This window comes from Pyrus communis, chromosome 1 (assembly GCF_963583255.1).
Source record: "Pyrus communis chromosome 1, drPyrComm1.1, whole genome shotgun sequence".
Taxonomy (NCBI): Eukaryota; Viridiplantae; Streptophyta; class Magnoliopsida; order Rosales; family Rosaceae; genus Pyrus; species Pyrus communis.
The window spans coordinates 41,341,825-41,362,944 of NC_084803.1; the positions used below are offsets into that span (position 1 = coordinate 41,341,825).

The 21,120-nt window shown below is 37.6% G+C and overlaps 4 protein-coding genes and 1 long non-coding RNA gene across 5 annotated transcripts; 4 read left to right on the top strand and 1 right to left on the bottom strand.

Moving 5' to 3' along the window:
* The first annotated feature begins 136 nt into the window (after window positions 1–136).
* LOC137732905 (WAT1-related protein At1g68170-like) lies at window positions 137–1,397 on the top strand. The gene is made up of 4 exons (XM_068472156.1): window positions 137–481; window positions 568–726; window positions 832–983; window positions 1,184–1,397. Exons 1-4 carry the CDS (start codon window positions 137–139, stop codon window positions 1,395–1,397), a joined length of 870 nt encoding a protein of 289 aa, XP_068328257.1.
* A 2,393-nt stretch (window positions 1,398–3,790) lies between these two features.
* On the top strand, window positions 3,791–5,534 carry LOC137716873 (uncharacterized). Its single transcript, XR_011065756.1, has 3 exons — window positions 3,791–3,951; window positions 4,931–4,981; window positions 5,373–5,534. It is a non-coding gene; the product is annotated as an uncharacterized lncRNA (long non-coding RNA).
* Window positions 5,535–7,490: 1,956 nt separating this feature from the next.
* Window positions 7,491–12,761, top strand: LOC137711380 (tubby-like F-box protein 8). Its single transcript, XM_068450616.1, has 6 exons — window positions 7,491–7,806; window positions 7,984–8,065; window positions 8,706–9,134; window positions 9,343–9,430; window positions 11,125–11,257; window positions 11,841–12,761. Exons 3-6 carry the CDS (start codon window positions 8,787–8,789, stop codon window positions 12,544–12,546), a joined length of 1,275 nt encoding a protein of 424 aa, XP_068306717.1. The 5' UTR covers window positions 7,491–7,806; window positions 7,984–8,065; window positions 8,706–8,786; the 3' UTR covers window positions 12,547–12,761.
* Window positions 12,762–15,959: 3,198 nt separating this feature from the next.
* LOC137711382 (protein BYPASS1-LIKE-like) lies at window positions 15,960–18,380 on the top strand. Its single transcript, XM_068450621.1, has 2 exons — window positions 15,960–16,203; window positions 16,775–18,380. Exon 2 carries the CDS (start codon window positions 16,921–16,923, stop codon window positions 18,115–18,117), a length of 1,197 nt encoding a protein of 398 aa, XP_068306722.1. The 5' UTR covers window positions 15,960–16,203; window positions 16,775–16,920; the 3' UTR covers window positions 18,118–18,380.
* A 136-nt stretch (window positions 18,381–18,516) lies between these two features.
* On the bottom strand, window positions 18,517–21,120 carry LOC137711391 (bZIP transcription factor 12-like). Its single transcript, XM_068450631.1, has 4 exons — window positions 20,180–21,120; window positions 19,971–20,042; window positions 19,801–19,830; window positions 18,517–18,982 (listed from the first exon to the last, which is right to left on the bottom strand). Exons 1-4 carry the CDS (start codon window positions 20,870–20,872, stop codon window positions 18,902–18,904), a joined length of 876 nt encoding a protein of 291 aa, XP_068306732.1. The 5' UTR covers window positions 20,873–21,120; the 3' UTR covers window positions 18,517–18,901.

The following is a 21,120-nucleotide window of genomic DNA, read 5'->3' on the forward strand; positions in this document are numbered from 1 at the left end:
GCATTTTAATTTTTATACACATTGTTTTCAGATTCTCTCTTGATTCCTAATTCATATATAAGTTGAAGTTTTTCTAGTTTGATTGTCGTTTTATGATTACAAATATGGCAGCCTATCACTAGCTCAAAATTTGTTCATGGAGAGCATTGCGTTTGCATCAGCAACATATTGTGTGGCGATAACTAATCTGATTCCGGCAATAACGTTCCTACTGGCGGTATGCTTTCGGCAGGAGAAGCTTTCGTTAACAAGTATTCCAGGAATGGCAAAACTTGCCGGAACAGCGGTTGGGTTGGGAGGGGCAATGGTCTTCGTATTCTACAAAGGCATCACTATCAAAATTTGGTCAGTTCATGTTAACCTCATAGACACGAAGAACAAAACCACTTCATCGTCGTCGCCCCACCCTACCAATTATGCCTTGGGTGCAGTGTTAGCTTTCCTGGGCTGTACGTGCAATTCACTGTGGCTCATAATTCAGGTTAATTTGAGTGTTGATGATTCCGTTGCTTTTCTTCATTTTCTTTTCCAGTTTTTGACGCGTGTGTTCATGAAAATAAAACGCAGGGAAAAATGACTAAAACATTCCCATGCCCCATGTCGGCCACAGCTTTGACATCGCTAATGGCAACAATTCAATCTGTTATTTATGCCCTTTGCGCGGAGAGGGATTGGAAGCAATGGCATTTGGGCTGGAATATTAGACTACTTGGGGTTGTTTATTCGGTAAGGGGCCTGTCTCTCAAGTAGTTAAGATTACGTTTACTGAATCATTGTTTTAATTATATTAGCAGCTGATTGGTACTGGTTGGGTGTGTTTTTGCGGTGTAGGGAATATTGATTTCAGGAATTGCGGTGACCTTGATGGCATGGTGTATAAACATGCGAGGGCCATTGTATGCAGCGAGTTTCTTTCCTGTCCTACTTGTACTCGTTGCCATACTTGCCTCATTGTTGCTGGAAGAGAACTTGCACCTGGGAAGGTACGTACGTATATATATGCACGTAATTCTTGTTCTTTTTGTATTTAGGTAATTCATTTATTGTCGTACATGAAATTTGAATTTAGACTCATCCAACAAATGAAAATTTAACTACTAGACCCAATGGTCACCAGTGCACTTTATATCCTTACATAAATTTGTTAAATTAAATTTATGGGTTTTGTGGAAATGAATGACAGCATACTAGGAGCAGTGTTCATCATAGGTGGGTTATACCTATATTTGTGGGGTAAGAGCATCGAAATAAAGAGGATGAATCGGGTAGAACCACTCGAAACCCCGCGACCTTCAGAATTTCAGTCTATCGAAATCGTTACAACATCAACATCTGCTCCGGCCATTACCACCGGGAGTAATGACAACAACATCACAAGGAATAGCAGCAGAGGTTAAAAGTACCTACTTCAACACTCCTCAACTACTTATGGATTCATATATTCTGTTTGGTAAATTTGGAAACTAAACCTAAGGTATGTTTTATCTGTTTTACCCTCTCATTGACTACAAGAAAAACATTGATCTTGAATCTTGATATACTGTTCTTTCTTCCTCACCGTTTTATTTAATTATGAGCATACGCAGGATGTAGAGACTATAAACCGAAAGTGCAGTGGATGAACGTTCGAGGAAGGCCACAGCTATTTTTATTACATATCATGTACTCTTTCCCAAAACAAAAAACAAAAAACAAAACTTTTGATAATACATGTGATCCTTTGTTATATTATTTTCTTTCTGATTTGTGATTTCCTTATCATGATGTTATATGTATATATTCCTATTATATGATGTTATGTGATAATTAAAATAACTATATAACACACTCTTAATTTCCTGCAAACCAAAAGCTAACAATTTGATCTTCTCACATGGAGCTTCCATTAGTGACATTTGGTAGAGCTTATTAACCACTCGAGCCAATTATACAATCAATAAGAAGAAGCATATTAGTATGCTATCAGTACTCCGCCCATGAAAATTAACCTTGTCCATGTACAAGGTTGGAATTTTGAAAGCTTAGTTTGAATTCTGCATCACTCTCCCAGCTTGCATCCTCATTAGGGTGATGTTTCCATTGAACTAAGAATTCAGTAACAGAAGTATGACCATGTTAAATCAACTGGCGTTGCAGAATTGCAATGGGAGTGTCATGTATCAGTCCAACATCCATATTACTGGAAGAGGAGAGGAAGAAGAGATACCAGAACCCAAATGCTTTCTTATATGCAACGTACTGAACTAATCAAAACTACATTCCCACCTGAGCAGCCTCCAAATTTGATCTAAGTTGAGATAAAACTCAAGCCCTGGCCCGCAAACTTCTGCCAACCAAATCTAACTTTGCAGTTCCAGATTCATAAGAAGAGACAAGAGGTGATTGACCAAAGACAACCTCAAAATGATTGTGCTTAGAAGAAGTGTAAGTTGATGTAATATAGTTCCAAACCATGGCTAACCATTGAACCCAACGTTTTGGTTGATGAATGCAAAAAAACCTCAAATAAGTTTCCATACCCCTATTGACTACCTCAGTTTAACCATCAGTCTAAGGATGGTAACGAGAACTCGTACAAATTTTTTACCCTTCGCAAAGCAAATAAGTCTTTCCCAAGTATGTCTGGGGAGGACTTCCAAATTTCAAAGCATTTAGGCAAAACGGAGAAGAAATGAATCACAAAAAGTTAAATGAGAGGAATTAGAAAATGGACCACATGAACATTATAAAGGTATCTAAGAAGGATTTAAGGTTGGTTTGGTATTGCTTTGCTTTGAAAAAAAAACTGTTTCTGCTATGCTGTGAAAATAAGCTCATTTTTGCTACCTCACATTTTCAGTTTTTTTTCACCCAAAACTGTGAAAATAAGCTGTTTTTAAGTGTTTATCAAACACTTTTTTGAACTCAGCTTTTTTTTATACCCACTTTTTATAAAAGCACTTCAGTACCAAATCAGTACTTAGAATAACTCTTTACAAGTCAACAATTTGCCTGTATCCTCTCACATTCTTTTGTAATGCTCATGTGGTGCATTTCTAATTTCTTCTATCTAACATTTTGTAATCGATTTCTTCATCACTATCCTAAATTCCTTGGAAGTTCAAAGTTTGTCACAAACATACCCATTTTTGGGCTTTTGCATAGTGATGTTGACATATGGCTCGATAGAAACCTTGGTCAATTACTTTGTATTGACTATCCTTGTTTTTCTCTTCATCATAAATTAAATTGATAGCTCTAAAGGGAAATCATTTGTTTTGTAATAAAATAAGCTCACATAGAAAAAAAATTTGTGAACCAAGTGAGAAACTCATTTTCTCTTTGTACGTTTGTTACTTCAAGCAGTTTATAAATTGTGAATTTTCTTTATTTATTTGTTCCCTTTCAACCATCTATAAAACAACGATGATACTTTTGAAAGTATCAAATACTATTCCTAAGTGTTGTTCTTTTTTAGTGAACATTCAGTCATCCATCAATCCATCAATTTTTACAACAATGTGGACTTTCCATCCTAGTGATTGCATACGATTTTCCTTCTGTAGTAATTGTAGACCATATCCGTAAGTAACGTGTGTCGGCGTCTAGCGCACGTGTAGAGGTGTCGTTTTCCTAGCTACAATTCATGACAGTCAAAAATGGGCGACTGCCGCAGGGAAGAAGAATATGGGTCCAATGGCTTTTTCGTAGTTCGATTGCCATTCCTGGGCAGTTTGAAACCGTTTGTGTCTTCTATTAAATTTGGAAACCAACCAAACGAACAGTAGAAGTCCAGAACTAGATCACCGTTCAGTCGCAGCAAGCAAAGAAGGGGGAAGATGATGAAGATGAAGAACGTCGTCGTAGTGTTGGTTTTGTGCGTCATCTTCTCTGGTATGGAGAACGCCGTCGTAGACTCTGCTGCAGTTGACTGCTATGACGCTTGCAGCACTGGCTGCGTCCAAAGCGACAGTATGTTTTCTACCTACTTGATTACTTACTAATTTATTAAATTATATGATTAATTAGTGTGGATTTAGACTTTCTGATTGAAATTTTATGTGTTTTTAACGAGTTTGGATTCTGATTTTCTGACTGAAATTTTGGGTTTTATTTGAACTGTTGTAAATTCGAGTGTCGAAAGAAATTTAATTCAGAGTTGCTAGAAAATATTATCAAGTACACTACTGATAAATACAATTCATGACAAATATACTTCTGATAAATACAATTTTAATTGGAATTTTGAGAAATTTTATTGAATTTATAAATACATAGGTTTTTATTGAGTTTAATTGACTTCTAGAGATTTTATGTAAAATTTTGAGCGAATCTCCTTAAATTCTCAAGATGAGAGGTGAAATTTAATAATGCTTAAAATATACTATGGATTCTCTCAAATTTTCTAATTTTAAAAAATTATTTAAATTAATTTCTAATTGAATACACTTGAGATGTATAAATTGCTCTAATATTATGATAGAATACACTTAGATTTTTCGAGAATCACTTAAATATTGTTATCATTTGATTAAAATAATATGAAGCATATTTTTTAATCCTTGACAATCGAATTTCAAACTGTTTTAGCTTGGATTTGGTGATTAAATTAAAATAAAAAATAAAAAAATAAAAAGCCATTTATATTGTTCCCTCCCAATCAAAACAAACAAATAAATAAAGGCTACTGGTTTTTTGCTTTTTAATGAAAGGTCCTTGTGCTGAAATCTCAGTCTTTGCTTGCATATTAGCAAATTATGGCATCATATGGTTATTAAGTTTGAGATTAGATAGGGAGACGGCGATGAATTTCATGCAAACACTTTAACTGACATAACTTATATTTACGCTATTGATGATACGGTCAATTGCTCGTTATTATTTTGATAAATTTGTAGTTTGTATGTAGTAATTCATTTGCTAATTTGGTGATTTATTTGTGTGCGTGCAGCGAGACTTATGGCACGCTGTGACCGCAAGTGCCAGATTAGGTGCGGTCCAGGTAAAACCCACCGCCCTACACGATCACACATCCATCACTCCTCGTTATATAATTGAACAACAAAACTAATCTATTTTTTTAGAGTCACTTATACTACGTCATATATCTCTTTCTTTCGAATATATTAGAAGAGAAATGGCAAGTGGCTTTCTCAAAGTCCGACTTTTGTCATTGTACGGTTTAACGTTAGTTTCTGTGATAATATTATAAAGTCAAAGTCAACATATCTCTACTTTCTTATTTTATTCTTTAGTTTCAGTGCAAATGTGATTAGATGTAGATTATTAGGCCCATCATTAACTGGGCCTAGTCATTTCAATCTCAATGGGCCCGTTCTTGACTCTAGTCCAGTATAGGCATATGCTAAATTTGCTTTTCATGCATTGTGCAGATTCTCAAGTTGAGCAGAATTTCAATTAACAAATGGTGAAGAAAATTGACGACCGCAAGAAGAAATAATATGTAACTTATGGCAATGGAGATACTCTAAGCCAGTAATAAATGAAAACATTTGTGTTTTGGAAAGTATGCGAGTTATTGTTTGAAGAACCAAATTACTTGATCCTTTATATTTAAAGTTACTTTTACCAAAAAACTGTTTCTGGGTTAATTTCATTCATCAACCTCATAGTCTTAGGTTTGATTACTAGTTGCAACTGATATGATACATGTCATGCAAATGAGAGAGAGATATGGGTGGAATTTTTTACATAATAGTTGTTAATAACTACTTTGTCCTTCTGCTTGAAGATATATATAGTTATCTAACGATTGTGCCTTTCGAAGTAGATCGCAAATTAAATGAGAGATTCCGGATTTAGGCATGTGGCCTCGAAAGTTGTGCCATGAAGACAACAATGATAAAAGAACTTTGTTTCAAGCTCACGAGAGACACGGGGCTGCTTCTCGCCATCTCTAAGTAACTGCGGCCGTAAGATACACGGATCCTGAGGCAAAAATGCTTTGGACTCAACGGTAAGATGATTTCAAAAATCTTCTATAAATAGTTGAAGCTCTCCTTTGCATCTTCAGCTTTTCTTTTCCATATCTCCAACCAAAACATGGTTGTTCTCAGTGTTTTTCATTCTGTTCCTCAGCTAAAAGCACCATCCTCTTCGCAATCTTCGCATATGGGTACAACTTGATTTGAGTATCAAGATTTTTGAGCAAGTTCTTCTTCATTGCAGCCCTTTTGGCTTCCACTTAAGGCGGATTATGAGTGCTAAAACACCGAGCATTTCATTGAAAAAGAATTTGACTGCTTGTTTTAAGCACTTAAAGAAATTTTGGGTCAAGCGTGAGGGCTTGTCTCCTCCGAAATTTTACTCATTTTGCCCTATCCATGGGGACTTTGTGTAATGAACTTGTGCCCACACATTTTGCTAAGTGTTATCTACCCAAACCATTAATCATGTTAGAGTAAAATAATTTTAGGACTTTTCATCTCTCGATTCCTTATCACGAAATAAAATTTAATTCAACAATCTTTCCAAAGCAAACAAACTCAGAGTTAAGTAACAAAGTCAAACACAAATAAGCTTGTAGGCCCAGGCTTCTGTCTTCGCTTAATAACATTGAAACAAACAATGTCATCTCTCAAGCTCTATGTTTATAAAGATTTCGACCGAGATAGTAGAAATACCACCCTATTCAAACTCTAGGCCTAAGACCTATGGAAATTATTTTACTCCGAGATTTGTTGTAATGCATTGATCGGATTAAGAATGAGAAAGTTAATAACTTTCTCTATAATGACCTCTAGATTGTAATGTATGTCTGGCATGTTTCCTTGTTGGCTAGTAGTAATTGCTAACACTTGCAGAAGATTGATCTAAGTGTTTGCGAGAAGTATTTTCTTTAAGCATGACTTTGTATCCATTTATTCATTTGCCTTGTCCAATTTTGGGTATGAAGATTTTAATAATGGCAATGTGTCATCAAGAAGAAGATGCTTAATCCCTAGTCCAAATTTGCGTGTTCATCCTAGTGAACCTCAAACAAAAGTTAGGAATTTGATCGCTTGAACGTGGGTCGAAAACACATTTGGAATCCTTTTGTTATACCCTATATGCATTGGACCTGAATGTTTCTGATTAGACTATAATGAGTTGACTTAATTAATGTATGTATCAGAGCTCATTTAACTCTCTTAGTATGTGAGATAATTTTACCTTTTTAGTTCACATTTGAGACTCATGTACTAACAATTAACTAAAAGTTGACAGAACTTTCAATTTGCACGTAAATCCTAGTAGACTTCATTACGAGTGTTTAAATCTTCATTTTTTTCATTAAAGAGTTCTCTTCCAATTTCCCTACTACTCCGAGAACTATCATCCAATTAAGCCAAAAGGTGAAAAGTCAAACACCACATTTGGTCTTCATCGTCTGCGAGTGGGAATATAAAATTCCGCTGCAAAACGTCTACAGGTTGGTACAAATTAGTGAATTACAGGAAAGTTCCATTTAACATAAAAATAAAATATCCAATAAAAAAGGAAAAAAAAATAAAAGAAAAAGAAAACTGGGTCCTCCTTTTCATACTTCTGGTTCGTGAACTCAATTTAATGTGGGCTTTGGATTCCGCGTTTCAGGGTGAGAGAGAAAAAGAGAGAGAAAGCCCAAAAGTCAGAGAGAGAGAGAGTGATGTTGATAATGGTTTTTCAGCTTTTCTGACTCAACCTCCTTTTTCTTCTTCTTCTTCTTCTTCTTCTTCTGCGCTGCTTCCTTTCTTTGTATTTTGTAAACCAACCCAGAAATATAAAACAGAGAAAAAGATTGTCTGGTTGTTGCTTGATGTTGTCTTTGGTCAGCTGATGTTTGAGGTACAGATCTGTTCTTTGTTTGGTTTTTCTGTTAACATTTGTAAGGATTTTCCGTACAATTTATGTTTATTTTTTCACCTGGGTCAAATGCCCAGGAAAATCATAGGGTTTAACTTTAAGGGTAAGCTGTTCAAGTTTTGTGCTTTTGTAATTTTGATGTGTTCTTGTTGCTCGCAGATCTTTGACTTTTTGTGATTAAGCCATGGAGCAGCTTTGACCAGCTTAAGCACTGGGATAATTTGGGGTTTTTGTTCAACTGGTAAGTCCCATGATTATGTTTTTGTTGTAACAAAGTTGTATTGAACAAATTATGATAAAAATCTAGTAAATGTAATTGTTGTCAAGGGTCAAGTCCAAATTTTGATCCTGCACTTGTTTACTCTCGATGTCGGTATGTAGAAATGATTTATTAGTTTACTAATTCAGGGTTTGTTTGTGATCAATTGCTGTAAGAATTTGTTTTTCGGTTGTACTGTTTTCTCGGTATGGTCATTTGCAACTTTGTGTTTCGTTCTCCACTGTTAACTTGTGATTGAATTTCGATTGTATGATGTCAACCCGTTCTTCTAACGCCAGTATCGTTTTTAAACTTACATGATTGCAGTCAAATATGTCATTTTTTATAGTCTTGATTGATGGTTGCTATGCACATTCTTAGCTTATATGGCGTATGGATCGTTACGAGCTTTTTTGGGTCCAAATTAGGGTTGCAGTTCCAAAAACTTTTGTTGCTAAAGTAAAGTCTGGCTCTTTATGCTACTTTGTAGCCCATATGAATCTGCCTTTCCTACTTTTCTTTGTCTTGTCGATTCTAGTTACCTTTTCTGTATTATGTTATGTTTTATTCTCTGTTAAGAAGATTGTAGGTGGCAATTGATTCACTTTTCGTTTGTGGGCAGCCATATGCACAAGCTAAGTGGAAGTCAGAAGATTTTGAAGAAGATAAACAATTGTTTTTGGTACTCTTTACCACCACAAGAATGTCATTCCGTAGCATAGTTCGTGATGTTAGGGATGGCTTTGGGAGCTTATCTAGACGGGGTTTTGAAGTCCGGCTGACAGGCCATAATAGAGGAAAATCTCATGGATCGTTAAATGATTTACACGACCAGCCTGTCATTGTTCAGAACAGTCGTTGGGCTAGCCTCCCCCCAGAACTATTATATGATGTCATTAGGAGGCTGGAGGAGAGTGAGAGCACATGGCCTTCTCGAAAGCACGTTGTTGCATGTGCCTCAGTTTGCCGTTCTTGGAGGATTATGTGCAAAGAAATCGTTAAGAAGCCTGAGATCTGTGGGAAGCTTACTTTTCCTGTGTCGCTGAAGCAGGTTTTTCCTTTTAATTCATTTAATGTGATGCGCAACATGAGTTTGTGTGGAATCAATTTTTTCTTGTCCAAGTATATAATGAAATCAAAGTTACTAAGATTCTGTATATGGTGCGTGAAGCTTGTGATAATAATTTATTGAACCAGCTGGACATCATATGATCTTGAGAGCAGCACTTAACAGATAATTATTTTGTTCGGTTTTACAGCCAGGTCCACGGGATGGACTCGTTCAATGCTTCATTAAAAGGGATAAATCTAATTTAACATACCACCTATTTCTCTGTCTTAGCCCTGGTGAGCATCTTTTCTAACTGTTTGATTGTATTTGATTCATTGCTGGCTCTAGTAGCCTGTCAACCCATTAATTTATCGATCGAATATTTCTAAATATGAGTCACCATTTATTTATTGCTATCACTGAATCCGTGTTTATTTATCAATGAATATCACATTAATCAGATTAAAAAAAAATGTATCTCATTTAATGTTTGTCAATTATTGAATTTCCGTGGGTCTGCTAGTCTGTTTTGGTTAAACTGTCACGTCTTTCATGTACGTGAATGTTTACGGAATTTTAGCTTCAAGTAGTCTTGTTATGAAAAGCAGGACCTCTTGATTAATTCTGGTTGACCTGCGAAAAATGCTGAACATCTATTTTTGGTAGATCTTTATGATTTTGTTATCATTTTCTAAAGATAATTTGATCAATTGCCAACTGTATAGAGACTGTATTCATGTCATTTATGTATTTGGATGCTGAGAATGAAGTTGAGCATATTCCATCCGTATTTACCCATAAGGCCGCTACATCATCTTTGAAGTCGTTATATGTATTCCTTGCGGTTGTAAAAGAACTATTCCAAGTCTATTCACTTGGTTAGTTTTCCAGCTTTCTATTGATTGAGATAGCCTTTCCCTCCTTCAGTGATTGGATAGGCATTTGGTGTAGATGAATACGGAATATTCATGAAGAGTTTTCGCATTTTTTATGAACCTATATTCAATAAAGAATTATCATAGTCAGAATGAATGTTCATTACTTCATTATGATCCAATCCTCTTCTCAAAGCCTATATAAACCCCATTTACTTCCTCATTTAACAATTAAATCCTTCACCAGTTAGTTTGAAAGAGGAAAGAAGTTAATAGTGGTGATAGCATTAATACATGAATGTAAAGTTGATTGTAAGGTGGCTTGAGTAAGGGTGCAGTGTGGCGTGAAAAATTTTTAGGTTGTCAAGGTTTTATTTACATGGTTAGAAACTTATAGTTTGTAGAAAGTTACTTTAGGTATTACATTTTTCGTAATCTTTTCTTTTATTTCATTATGACATAGTATTATCAATCCCTAATGGTACGTTTGTGTGAGGGACTTCCAAGTCCCAAGGGATTTAGGCCAAGTGAGGAAGAAATATACTACAAACATTATGGAGGAGGGATTAAAAATGCACTACATGAGCATTGCAAAGGTATGTAGGAGGAATTTGTAAATGACTCCTTCCATGTAGTCATCTGCAATATCACATGCCTTTCCGATGCTCGTGTGGTGCATTTGTACTCTGCGTATCTAACATTTTGTAATCAATTCTTTACTAGCTTGGCCTCAATCTTTTTGGGATTTGTATGTCCCTCACCCGAGCAAAGCATAGTGTCAATAATACTTGCAAACTTCTAGACCAGGAATAGAGTTGGACGTGTACAAAGCATCTTGATGCATGTTTTGGTCTTTTTAGCATGAAAAATTACAATAGGTACTGCACCGGTAGGAAAAATGCAACAACTGAAAGTCTGCAAAATTAATAGATAAGTTAAATAGAGGCATACACATGCACCCTCTTTATGTCTGACATTGATTTTCCATTAGAAGTGTCCTAGAAATCATGGATCATATGATAATTCACCATATATAGTTTTCCATGCTTCTGTAAAGTTTACTTTTGGCTTCCGAATTTAATTCTTTTTTGTATAATGTCTCCCCAATTCTGCAGCTTTGCTAGTTGAGAATGGGAAATTCCTTCTTTCTGCAAAGAGGACTCGAAGAACTACTTATACAGAATATGTTATCTCTATGGATGCTGACAACATTTCTAGATCAAGCAGCAGTTACATTGGAAAGTTAAGGTAAGAACATGACGCAAAGACACCGAAAGCCTATTTTCAGTTCACAAGCATACACGATTAATATAATATATAGTTTTTCCCATTTCTCAAATGAACAGTTGGATGATATCTATTAGTTGTATTCCTCTTATTAGTTAGTTTTTCCTTTCTTTCAAAGACCTCTGAGTCGTTTTGCTTACCATGGAACCCCATCGATATTCTTCCTTCAGAGGAAGCTTTGCCAGATAAAATGAATAGATTTGGTATAACCTCTCTTAGCAATGCAAACAAAATTTTCTATTTGGAAGACAAATATCACGCTTCGTTGTGTAGGGGAGTGGATGCACTGTATATAAAAGTGAGGCCTTAACGTTGCAAATTTTTTGTTGTTATGGAATTCCACGTGCCAAAAAGAATTAGTATAAAGCATGGTTAGAACGTAGACGTGCCTTCAATTATGTAGTACTATTAGGGATGGCTATGACACAATGGACTTACAAGAATAGTTCATCTTTTAATTGTTAATCATTTATTTATTTTACTTGCTTATAGGACCTTTCAGAAATTTTATTTTGGAAGTGTTAAACTTTGTTTCTTTCTCCAGGTCAAACTTTCTAGGCACAAAATTCATTGTATATGATACGCAGCCTGCATACACTTCTGAACATGTTCCCCCACCAGGGCGGTCGAGCCGTAGATTTAATTCCAAAAAAGTCTCCCCAAAAGTCCCGACTGGCAGCTATAACATTGCTCAGATAACGTATGAGCTAAATGTGTTGGGCACACGCGGTCCTAGAAGGATGCATTGCATCATGCATTCTATCCCGGTCTCATCTCTTGACGCAGGAAGTACTGTCCCTGGCCAACCAGAACTCCTTACCCGCGCCCTGGAAGACTCGTTCCGAAGTATCTCATTCTCAAAGTCTCTTGACCACTCAGTCGAATTCAGCAGTTCACGATTTTCTGAAATCGCTGGACCCCGAGACGATGAGGATAGCAAGACAAGACCCTTGGTTTTGAAAAACAAGCCGCCCCGATGGCATGAACAGTTACAGTGCTGGTGCCTGAACTTCCGAGGCCGGGTAACTGTTGCTTCTGTTAAGAACTTTCAGTTGATTGCTGCTACTCAGCCTGCTGCCGGTGCACCTACTCCATCACAGCCAGCGCCACCAGAGCTCGACAAGATAATCTTGCAATTTGGCAAGGTTGGTAAAGATATGTTCACGATGGATTATCGTTATCCTTTATCTGCATTTCAGGCTTTTGCCATCTGCTTGAGCAGCTTTGACACTAAATTGGCTTGTGAATAGAAAAGAGCAAATGGACGGTGGTAAGCGGAAAACACCGTTGACAATCGCTCTGTCTCGCCTTTATCTTCTCTTTAATCCTGCTCTTGTTTGCATTTACTTAGGGTAGGAAATTGTTTGTTGTATTGTTCAAGAACTCAATTGCCACCCTAGTAACAAAAGGTGTAACAACATTTTAATCTCAGATATTTACTGTCACCATGACTTTCTGCCATTCATTCGTAAACTGTAACCCGCCTTCTGGCCTGTTGTTGCGTGTTGCTTGGCTGTCGAATGCTTAGTTATACTTTGATTTCGCCAACCCGATTTCCTTGTTTTTCCGGTTGTGGCTGAGCTCGTGATATTGTGTGGGGGCGAATGGCGACGGGTGGTCGCTTGAAGATGGTGGATGTCACAATCATGTTGTAGGGAGGGATGGCATTATGGTAGTGATGATGTTAAGGCGGTGGTGGTTTTGGTAGGCTGTCAACTACAGTGCGTTTGTTGGCATGTTATTTTACACAATTAAATGCCAATTTCCTTTTAAATTTTGTCAATCAATCAATTTTTCACAGCTCCGCATGCAAGATTTGGCACTAGGCATGGCTAATGGGTCGTGTTTATTTTAACGGATTGCGTTGAGTTAAATTCGTTATCTTATCGGATCGTGTGGTGTTAAACTTATTATCTTAACGAATTTTCAACAAGTGATCCGATAACGATCCAACTCGTTAACGAGTCATGTCGTTTCGTGTTGGCTTAACGGTTCATGCAAGAAATTGTTATGCCTATTGTCTAGACATGGCAAACAGGTTGTGTTCGTGTCGTACATGTTATCTTATAAGTTTTCTAATAGATAACCCGATAATGATCCAACTTGTTAACCAGTTGTCCAAAACTTATTATTTTTGTGTGATTTGGTATCAAATTAACGGATTGTGCAAGAAATGATATCTTCTAAAAATAATAACTATCCTTGCCAAGTTGCCATGTTATCGGGAACCCTAAAGTTTTTATTTTTTAATTTTATTACTACTATTTTATTTCAATGGAAAATCATATTCCATCCAATTCGACCTATTTTTTATGTTGCTTCCAGTTCCAATACCATCTAATAGGAAAACTTATAAAAATGTTTTGAAAATTTCAAGTTTTAACGATAAGGATAAAATAAAGAGTAAAATGAATAGTACCAGGTTTGACCTTTTAGTGTAAAATTATGGTTTTTCGTTAAAATAAACAGTATTATGAGCTTTTCGTTAAAACTCTCATATCTAATTGTAGCTAGAGCGTCTACCACGAAATTAACTTCTCTGAATGTATGGGTCCACTTGGATTCTTTCCTACCGTTCTTTTTTATCCTTTGATGCATAGGAGAGCAAAGCTCTATTCACACACAAAATTATCATACGGTATTGGAGGAGGCTACTGTTGACCATTTTACTTCTCGACTCTTCACGAGATAGATACGCTAAATGAGGTCTGTGACACCTCAGATTACGAGCCATCATAAGAAAATTCTTTCAAGCATTTTTAAATTTTTTTCGATAGGGTATATATTTTGGTGGATATATTTGTAACATTCCACATCGATCAACACCGAATGGATGATATGCCTTATATGTACATGCTCATCTCCTATAGCTTGAGGCCTTTTGGGAACTCACTGACTTCGGATTCCATCAGAACTCCGAAGTTAAGCAAGTTCGGACGAGAGCATTCCTAGGATGAATGACCCATTGAGAAGTTCTCGCGTGAGTTCTCAGAAACAAAACAGTAAGGACGTGGCCTAAAGTGGACAAATATCATGTTACGACGGAGCCGGTTTGGGATGTGACAATTTTAAACAAATCAGAGAAAGATAGAAAATGGAGGTGAAGTCTAAACTTCACAATATATCGGAGAAATTCTTGAATTTCGACCAAAATCGACAGATTCGTCGATATTTTCGACATATCAGTTAATCATCGACAAACAATTACATGACATTCTATAAAGTTATATTTTAAATATCCACTATTTTTTAACAAACTTTCTTCATTTCTATCGAAGACATCCGATATCAATATATTCGTCAATATTCTCACAAATTTGTGTATTAATATTACCACTATTACTGATATTTTGACCACTGTTTTTAAGTCAAAGACAAGCAACCCATCATGGTCACCTGATGAGGAGCAATCACTCCACAAATATTGGCCGGGTCACAGGGCCAACCCGCAATTGGGTTAAAGCCATCCTGAGATCATAGACTCTTAATTGCGACATCTATGAAATTAGATCCCTTTGTTAGGATCTAGGGATCTCAACATCTTAATCATTTATTGTATATTGTACGATTAGAAATCATTCAATTTTTTTATTTAAAATTAAACTAAAATAGTATTTGACAAAAACTAATCCTACGATGTATGATCAACAGCGTGAGATTTAGGGTTTAGGGAAATTGAATCTCTTCCTTCATCTATCACGCCCTTCCACTCAAATGGCTAATTACATCTATCACGCCCTTCCACTCAAATGGCTAATTACATCTATCACGCCCTTCCACTCAAATGGTTAATTAAATGGATCGACCATCGACGTGATAACGGTTTATGGACACATGCCGCGTGTACTTCTACGAACTAGGATCGCTCTTTCTTTTTTTTTTTTTTTTTTTTTTTTAATACACTAATCTTTATCATTGTAAATAGTGTTTAAAATATCGATATGAGTGGAAATATTAATATAAAAATTTGTAGAAATATTTATGAATATTTTGATATCAATTGTCTTTGATAAAAATGATGCAAACTCTACTTTAGACTCTAAGACCAATTAAAATTTGCAATAATGCTAAGAAGACTCTTAAAGTAAGGCTCCTTAAGTACTTTCTGCTCTCTCATATTTTTCGCATAATGTTTGGCACCGGAATTGTGTCAAAAAGAAGAGATGACGGAGAGTCTATAAAGAGTCTTATATTTGAGATAGTCTCCTTAGCATTTCTCTACATGAGGTGATAGAAAGTTTATGAAGAGTCTCACTTTTTCGGAGAAAGTTTCCTTCGCATTCCTCAACGGAAGAGGATCCTCTCCGGATCCACATTGTGGGGACCCTAGAGATCCCTACATCCTAACCGTTCATCGTACATCGTACGGTCAATTTTCGTCAGATGCTATTTGCATTTAATTTTAAATAAAAAAAAATCAAATGATTCTGATCGTACAATACACGATAAATAATTAAGATATAAAGATCTTTAAAATCCACACAAAATAGATCCGGATAGTATCCAATTCCTTCCTCTACACACTCGTGATTAATAAATTTGCATATAATAATACATTTGTTACACACACATACCTAGTTTTAAAAAATACTTTCGTTTTTCAATACGCGTCATCTCTTCGTTAAATTAACGAAACGTATCCCATAATTTACCTAATAAATAAATCCAACGGAGACACGGCGACACCTATTTCAAATTTTTTTATGCTTTTCTAGTCAAAATATATTTCTGCATCTTTCGCTCCTGGATTTTAGGTTTCGATGGAAGCATAGCGAGAGGGCTGACTCGGTACGCAAGCACGTCTGTCTGTCTGCGTTCTTTTGGGTCAAGTGTCTGTCTTCAATATTCTTAACAAAAACAGAGTTGAGAGCTGAGCTTCTGAGCCTCCTTTCCAAGCAAAACCAAAGGTACTTTTCTTTTCTTTCACTTCTTCTCAGAATTTATAATTTCGATCCTTTGCCTCCTGATAATTTCTGAATCTGGGTATTTCGTATTGTTGCATATTAGGGGTGTATTCAATTGGGATTTTGAAGGGTTTTAATTCTTTTAATGAATTTAGGGGTATTCAATTAGGATTTTAAGTGATTAAATTCAATGTGTATTTGATTAGGATTTCAAGATAGTTTATTAAAATCCTTAGAAACCGGTGCATTTAATTAGAATTTTAAAGAAGTTTATAATATTCCATATGTATTCAATTAGAATTTGAATTTAAAGAATTTGGAAAAGTTGAGGAATTAGAGGGAATTAGAGAGATTTTGTAGTGTATTTTAAACATCTACAAATCTCACCTCTTCCCATGAGATTTATAAATCCATTAAAATCTCTCAAATTCCCAACTGAATACACCCCTTTAGAAGTGGGTTTGTGTTTGTGTTAGGGTTTTCATATCTTTGCATTTGGTTGTTTGAGTAAAGGTAGAAGAATAAAGGCTAAAATTTGTGAGTTTTCAAGCTGATAAACCTGAATGAATTGTAGGTGGGTTTTGAATTGTTGTCGATTTTTTGTGGTTTGGTGCATCGAATTTAGCTGAATCAGAGATGGGTTTCTGTTGATTTTGCGAATTCTGTGGGTTTTTTGAGTGTTCTGAGGGGTTTGGTGTTGGAATCTTTGGCTTTGTCGGCATGCCTTCTACGAACAATTTGGGTTCTTCTTCGCCATTGACTTCGTTTGGTCGCTCGATTTGGAGCCGGCGAGAGCCATTTCAATCAACAGAAGCTAATCAGGAGTCCAGTGAGCAGGAATTAGAGGTTCAATCTTTTCAAAAACTTGTGACAGACCTGTTTCATGACTTGTCAGCTGTTGGTGCTGATGAATTGCTCTCCATTGTGTGGATTCGGAAACTTTTGGATGTTTTCGTTAGCTGCCAAGACGAATTCAGGGTTTTATTGTTGAAAAACAAGGTGCAGTTTTCTAAACCGCCGTTGGAGCATTGGGCGGATGAATACTTAGATAGGAGCTTGAAGGCTCTTGACATTTGCAATGCTGCTCGTGATGGGATTGACAAGATTCGTGTGTGGCATAAGCATTTAGAGATTGTTCTGTGTGCCTTGGAGTCTCGCCAGAGGGCATTCAGTGAGGGTCAGTTCCGTCGAGCAAGAAAGTCTTTGGTGGATTTGGCAATTGAAATGCTTGATGAGAGAGACTCTGGGTCTGTTTTTTCTCACCGCAACTGGTCTTTTGGGCTTAACAATAACACAAGAAAGGATGCTCGCCGTCGCCAACACTCATCTGGGAGTTCAACTGGGCATTCCCGCTCTAACTCGTGGAGCGTATCGCACTCGTGGTCTGCAGCTAAGCAGCTTCAGTCAATTGCAAGCAACTTGGTAGCACCTCGTGGAAACGAGGTTATTGCAACAAATGGGCTTGCAGGCTTTGTTTTCACAATGAGTTCTGTGCTCACATTTGTTTTGTCGTCTCTCGTGGCTGCGATCCCATGTCAGGATCGAGGCATTAGCACTCATTTTTCAATCCCACCGCAGTACTCCTGGGGCATCCCATTATCGTCACTTCACGAACGGATAATAGAGGAATCTAAGAAGCGAGAGCGCCAGAACTCAAATGGGTTGCTGAGGGAGATTTGTCATGTCGAGAGATGTACACGCCACATGACAGACTTGATGGATCTGGTTCAGTTTCCATTAACGGAGGAACAGAAGGTGGAAGTCGAACAAGAACTGCAGGAGTTAGCATCGATTTGCGAAAACCTTAAGAATGGACTGGATCCTCTGGAACGCCAAATTAGGGAAGTATTCCGTAGGATTATGAATTGCAGAACGGAGGGTCTCGAACTTTTGAGCAGCGCAAACAATCTGGAGTAACTTAAAAGAGGTCAGTTTCGACTGAGCATGAAATGTACAAATCCGCGAATACATTCGTTGTTTTGCATATTTCCAAGTTGCAAGGAGATAAGTAAAGTGATCAGCAACAATACAAAGGTTAAACAAGCGTCGTGAACGAATCTCTTCGTGTAAGAATCTCTTCGGTTTCTCGAGCAACTAGCATTTTTTGTTTCTGGGACGTAGGAAAATGAGGTCTGTATGTCACAGTTTGGTTGGTATATGTTATGTTCGAATTAGCAACATTCTTACAGTTTGGTTGTAACTCTGGATCTTTTGATACATATAACTCAAGTACTATTTAGTTACGTATTTACAAATCGTGAACGGATCAACATCGGTATACCACATTCTAAAACCGATCAACATCGGTATACCACATTCGAAAATCTCCCACGAGTAAACAAGTAACATTAGTATGAATTAGTCCATCGTCTAGCCCCATCGGTTTGCCCTTCAATCGGGATGAAGGGCAACCGATGTTGCTGTAAATGAGAAGGTTATTTCTACAAATGATAATTACAATGGACCTGGCAGATGTTTGTAAGGGATCTCCCACAAGCCGTCGATTGAGAGCATCCACCATTACTTGCATCGAAATTAATTCAAAGCTTCAGCTGTACCTGCTTCTCTTTACGAAATCCGCTTCGACTACTAAAAGATTTAACCAACAGCTTATCAACCCTTAGACCGTTTTTCTCTTTTACGTATTTATATACCAAATTTCTTGTATGTATAACTGCAGACAACATGGGTGGTACCGCATCTACCAGTGCATCGAATGTACTCTGCGAAGAACACGTGGTGGTCTCCGCTTCTCTACGATCGGAATGAGGTTCTCCATGAGCTGCAAGTGCAGACAGTGAGAGAGAGTTAGATCATTTACTCACACTTACAAAATGCAGCTTGATCTATATAAAGAAAACAATGAAATCAGCAAGTTTGCAATGCGCGAACCGGTTTGTTGAGTTATAAGCTATAGAACTCAATACTAAGCAACCAGATGGCGTCTACATTGATCGCTAAAAATGAATTTCTGCTGGTGCGACGATCCCCTAGCCAAGCTTTACCTGTGTTTAACAGACCTCTACAATCATGTTTTCAACATTAGTGTGACGGAGTTACCTTATTTCTCTTGCATCAGAAAGGTTCAAGAAGCAAACGAAACCTTTTTATTCTCGTGGAGCCATTCGGATTCTTTCTACCCATCCCATAATCTGTTACTGGCAATGTTTTTCTACCCATCCCGGGAACCTGCTACGTAAGTGATGGCAATGTTTCTTAAACAAAAATCTTATTAGGTACTGTTCTACAGAGCAATCTTCACAATGCAAGGTCAAAAATCAGTAAAAGCTAGAAAGTAACTCGTATCAATTTCATTACGTGCTTTAGAACTTAAAGCTGAATGGAAGGAGAGTTCGATTGTCTGCTATATGAACTAGAATCTGCTATGTATAACATGATCGTCCCTACAGGTTGTTTATGATATTGAAAGAGATAAACACACAAAGACGGTTCACAGTTCATAGATGTATCTAGATTCTACATAGCCACACATCTGCATATATAATGCGATGATCTCTCTATTTCTCTCGTCGAATGTATAGAAAACGTTATTTCACAAAGTCTGAGAAAGTATACACGAAAACAGACACATAGACATACCCGCTTAAACCTCTCCTTCTTCTGCTCGGCCTGCATCCGAAGTAGCTGATCACTTAGGCATAAACTCGGAATGCAAAATTCATACGGGATTAGAGCGAAAAACCGTGTTTCAAACAGAATGGTAGAAGTATATGACCAAATTGTAAGAAAGGATTGAAGAATTAATAGACCTGTTGTCTGAGGAGCCGCGCATTTTCCTCCTCCAGCTGCGTTACCAGAGATTCGAGCTCTACGGTGTAAGCCTAAAATCGCAATTAAAACACAGCAATTTCAGTAACTGCTTTCAGATTTCTGTTTGTTTACAATCAAATTAAATTAAACTAAATCAACATTTTCTCAGTAACCAAACAAACATGATCCAGCAAAGAATGAACCGAACCTGCTTCCGTTCCCTGGACCGGGCAGCGGACTCTCTGTTCTTGATCATCCTCCTCTGCTTCTGCTGCGTCGCCTTATCCAGCGGAGCCTCCTGCACCACTCTCCTCTTTCCAGCTCTCCCTCCTCCGCCTCCACCTCCACTCGTCGTCCCGTTCGCGTACACCAGCTGACCCTGAGCAGCTGGAGGCGGGGGAGGAGGAGGAGGAGGAGGCTGCACCTGGAACTGCCCGTACCCAATCGGAACTCCGCTGGCAGTCACGTTGACGTCCTCTTCCCTCACGGCCCGAGCCCTGGTGAGAAAGTCCTCCAAGGTCATCTCCTCCATCCCACCACCACCGCCTCCTTCTCCTGCCCGCACCTGATCCTCGCCGTCTCTCTCGGCCGCTCCCTCCTCCTCCTCTCCCATTCCCACTCCCACTCCTCCAGCGACGATCTCCTTCCAGACGTCGTCGACGGACCTCGCCTCGGCGTGATGCTGATGTTGCTGATGATGATCGTTGTCGTCCACGTCGTTTGTGGTGGCAGTGGAGCTGTAGATGTTCTTCAGGATGTCGTCCATGGTGATGGACGGATGCTTGTGATGGTCGTCGTCGTTGTCAGCCATGAGAGTGGAGAGGGAACATATAGACTCTCTCCGCGGCAGATCCGAATTCGTGGTTGAAAGCACCACCATCTTCGAAGACGCCGCCATCATCCTCGCAACCCTCTCCCGGATTTCTAGCCCTCTGATTTGATTTTTCCCTTAATTTCTTCTTCTTCGACGAAGAATTCTGATGATTCTCTTTTTTATAAATAAATTAAAATTCCAAACCAACAAACAAAACGAACCAAAAGTCAGTGATGCTGAAGGTGAAGGCTTAACTGTGTGTCCGGCTGCACTGCTTACTGGTTTACCATAATTATTATTAGATTTTAATTAATCCTCATCCAATCATTAATCCT